At 37.5% G+C, this 3,400-nt stretch overlaps 1 protein-coding gene across 1 annotated transcript; it reads right to left on the bottom strand.

Moving 5' to 3' along the window:
* Window positions 1-5: 5 nt before the first annotated feature.
* On the bottom strand, window positions 6-3,398 carry LOC114615765 (olfactory receptor 10C1-like; the record flags this gene model as incomplete). Its single annotated transcript, XM_028761405.1, has 2 exons — window positions 3,321-3,398; window positions 6-551 (listed from the first exon to the last, which is right to left on the bottom strand). A coding segment is annotated over exon 2 (543 nt), but the record flags the coding sequence as incomplete, so codon positions are not given.
* Window positions 3,399-3,400: the final 2 nt, after the last annotated feature.

The raw sequence follows: 3,400 nt of genomic DNA, 5'->3' as shown, positions 1-3,400 counted from the left end.
AAGTGGTCTATCTCACAGGGTCCACAGAAGTTCAAGGAGAAAATAAAATTGGTCTGTCCCAACCCTACTATACATCCCATTCCCCATGAAACTATTGCCAAATGGGCACATACCCCATGACTCATTCGGGTTGCATAGTGGAGTGGGGCACATATGGCTATGCAGCGGTCAAATGCCATGGCTGCCAATAGGCAGCACTCAGTTATACCAAAAAATGAGAAGAAAAACATCTGTGTGGCACATCCCTCCCGAGAGATCCCTCGATCCTCACTCACAAGGCTCTGCAACATCTTGGGTATTACAGAGCAAGTATAGCCAATCTCCAGGAGAGACAAGTTGGCTAGAAAGAAATACATAGGGGTGTGTAGAGCTGGACTGGTGCAGATGGCAAAGGTTATAAGAGCATTTCCTGTCAGTGATACTAAGAACATGAAGAGGATGATGGTGAACAGGAGGAAGCATTCTCCAGGAACCTCAGAGAACTTGGCAAATGCAAAGCGTTTGACAGACAAACTATTCTCCTGCCACAGAGAACAGTTGATATTCATCTCCTGAAAGAAAGGACAGCAAATCATTACAAGAATTTTTGCAGATGAGGGAAATTATTCAGACTCTGTCTATTTGTCTCTTTCCCCTTAAGTCTCTCTTCCTCTCAAGTGTGTAAGTGTGTGTGTGTGTGTGTGTGTGTAATAAATATATGGACACACATGTGCTTGTACAAATTTCAAGTATTTCTTGTTTTGTCTTCACCTAATTGTTGCAACAGCATGTTACTTGACCTGGAGCTACTTGTTTTTGCTAGACTGAGTCAAGGATCTACCTTCTTTTGCTTTTCATACTCTTAGAGTTGGAATTACCTCTAAATGCTGGATTGCTCAGTCTTTCATGGGAACTGTGGATCCAAACTCCACTCACTCCTCACACCTGGACAGCAAGTATATTATTCACTGAACCATTTCTATAGCACATCATTTTATTAATTCCAGAACTTCTGGTAAATTGAAAATTTGCTCATGAAATTTTTTTAAAAAATTCAGAAATCACCAATCACCCTCAATTTTTTAAAAATCCAATCCTTTCCCTGCTCATACTACTAGGTGATTTTTCCAATATATACTTCGTTGTCAACCATTAAATGACACAATATTAGCTGGGAAAAGTGGTATATCCTTTACCCCCAAGAGTTTTGTGGCTGAGGCAGAAAGTCACTGTAAGTTCAATGGTAGCCTAGATTACAGAGTGATACTGTGCTAACAAAGGAGAAAGGTAAACAGATGGTTAGTTGTCCTTTTAGGTTCCCTTTAGTCAATTGTCAATGCTAGCATAAAAAGGTACTTTCAAATTTATTTTTGTTTCTTTATTCCTGTTAGCTAGTGCTCCCCCCTCTCCATTTCCCTCCCTCCCTCCTTCTCTCTTCTTCCCCCATTTCTTCCTTTTTTCTTGTGACAGGGTCTCACTTTGTACTTACCATTTTTAACTCAATATTTTCTTATTGGATTCTGACTCCTTTTCAGTAATTGTTTTTTTAGAGTTTATAGATTCTCATCTATCAGTTAAATTTGTATGTATATGTATACCTGTTGTATATTTTCACATCTGGAAGGAGCTACACAGTTTCCTCAGTGACATAGATTTAAAAGCCAAGGGAGAAATGTAGCCACAAAGAGGAATGTCTGACTTGGGCTTAACTGGTGACTTAAAAAAATGTCCTTTGTAAATATCCTCGTACCATTTAAACTCCAGCAACCCAATGCAAACATCTGCATTAGTGATGAGGACTCCTGAGACTGGGGAAATGGAGGAAGTCCTTGTGGAGGAATGGATGACAGTAAATACTGGCAACTTATCAGTCTGTGCATATTTGTTCATTTTATACTTTTAGCAGCAAAATACAGTCTGTAATAAGTATATTTCATACCTTCCAGAGTTCATAGTCAAATAAAAATTGGAGCATCAGAAGGTCTCTATATACTTATAAAACTATTATCTAATACAAATGCTATTCTGTTGAGCTATTAAAAATACTAAATAACACAAAATGAAGTGAGAATTTTAAATCAGTAAAAATTTCTGTCCTTGTTATTTGAAATTATATTGAAAGAGTCAAAACCTGACTAAATTTTCTACTGTTTTTAGGTCTCCATCAGCTGTTGAGTTTATCCTCAGATGCCAAGATCAATGTAATAGAATTCCATTTGGGATTCATACCAGAAAGTTCTATTTTCATAATGACCTATAAGAGGAGAATTATGTCTCATGTATTGTATGTAGACACATATATGTCCACAAACAGATCTCCAGGTTCTTCACAAGTATCAGAATAGGCTGTAATGGATAAGCCTCTGTCTCTAATCTTAGTAATCTTCTCCAAGTAATATTTCAGATACGTCAACTTGAGCTGTTTCAGCTTAAAGATGCAAATATTTTGAAGCCCAATGTGAAATAAGTAGTAAAATGTTCATTAAAGTGCAAACGTGTCCAGCCTGGGAAGCCTCTTATGGAGGTAGTCAGGGACATTGAGTGGCTATCCTCTGGAGTGACCAAACTAGTAACAGAATGAAGCCATTCACATAGAGTTGTAATATAATATTTTATGTATCAATTATGAATTCTATTTGATACATAGATCTTCAATGTTATAAAGATCCTTTGTGAAGTAAACATGTTTATGGTGGACTTGATTCCTTATCTCATCTACTCTTTCTCAATCTCTCTCTTCCTCTCCCTCTCTTTCTCTTCCTCTCCCTCTCTTTCTCTTTCTCTCTCTCTCTTGCCTAAATCATTTTTATCTTCTGTGAGCTGACAGTAAACATGATACACTGTTAAACTGTTTCTGAAATACAGCAATGTCTGTGCATGGAAATTCTCAGGAAATGCTCATCATCACTGCCATGTAGTCACTATCCTAAAATTCTATAATAGTGCACCCAGTTTATGAAGATTGTTAGTTAAAGGTTATTAGGAGGCTTACCCCTGACTTTCCAGTTTTCCCACAATCACTCACCAAAGGACCATTTGTCACCATCTGAGTAACACTTTATCTTGACACAATAGAGATTGTTGGATTACTTAACTAGATTACAGTGCATTATGTAATGAGGGTCTCCACATCTCAGCATTGTGTTGATTTTCAGTAGACTTAAGCTAATTTCTGGAAAAGAAGCAAGGATTCTAGCTGACTGTTAACATTCCTCAGAGATGGAGACGTTAAATAAATGAACAACAAGAATTCAAAAATGCTTTGAGTATCAGTTGTTCATTTTTACACTTTAGTTCACTTTCTCTAAGTTCAGTATTGACAATTTAGCTGTGGCACATACCTTCAATCCCAGCACAAGGTGGGAGAATTACTCCTTTTGCTTCTGATTAGCCACCTTCGTGCTTTCTCTGTGCTTTCTTC

Source organism: Grammomys surdaster, unplaced genomic scaffold (genome assembly GCF_004785775.1).
Source record: "Grammomys surdaster isolate TR1022 unplaced genomic scaffold, NIH_TR_1.0 141202, whole genome shotgun sequence".
Taxonomy (NCBI): Eukaryota; Metazoa; Chordata; class Mammalia; order Rodentia; family Muridae; genus Grammomys; species Grammomys surdaster.
This window is presented reverse-complemented; position numbering and strand designations above follow the sequence as displayed.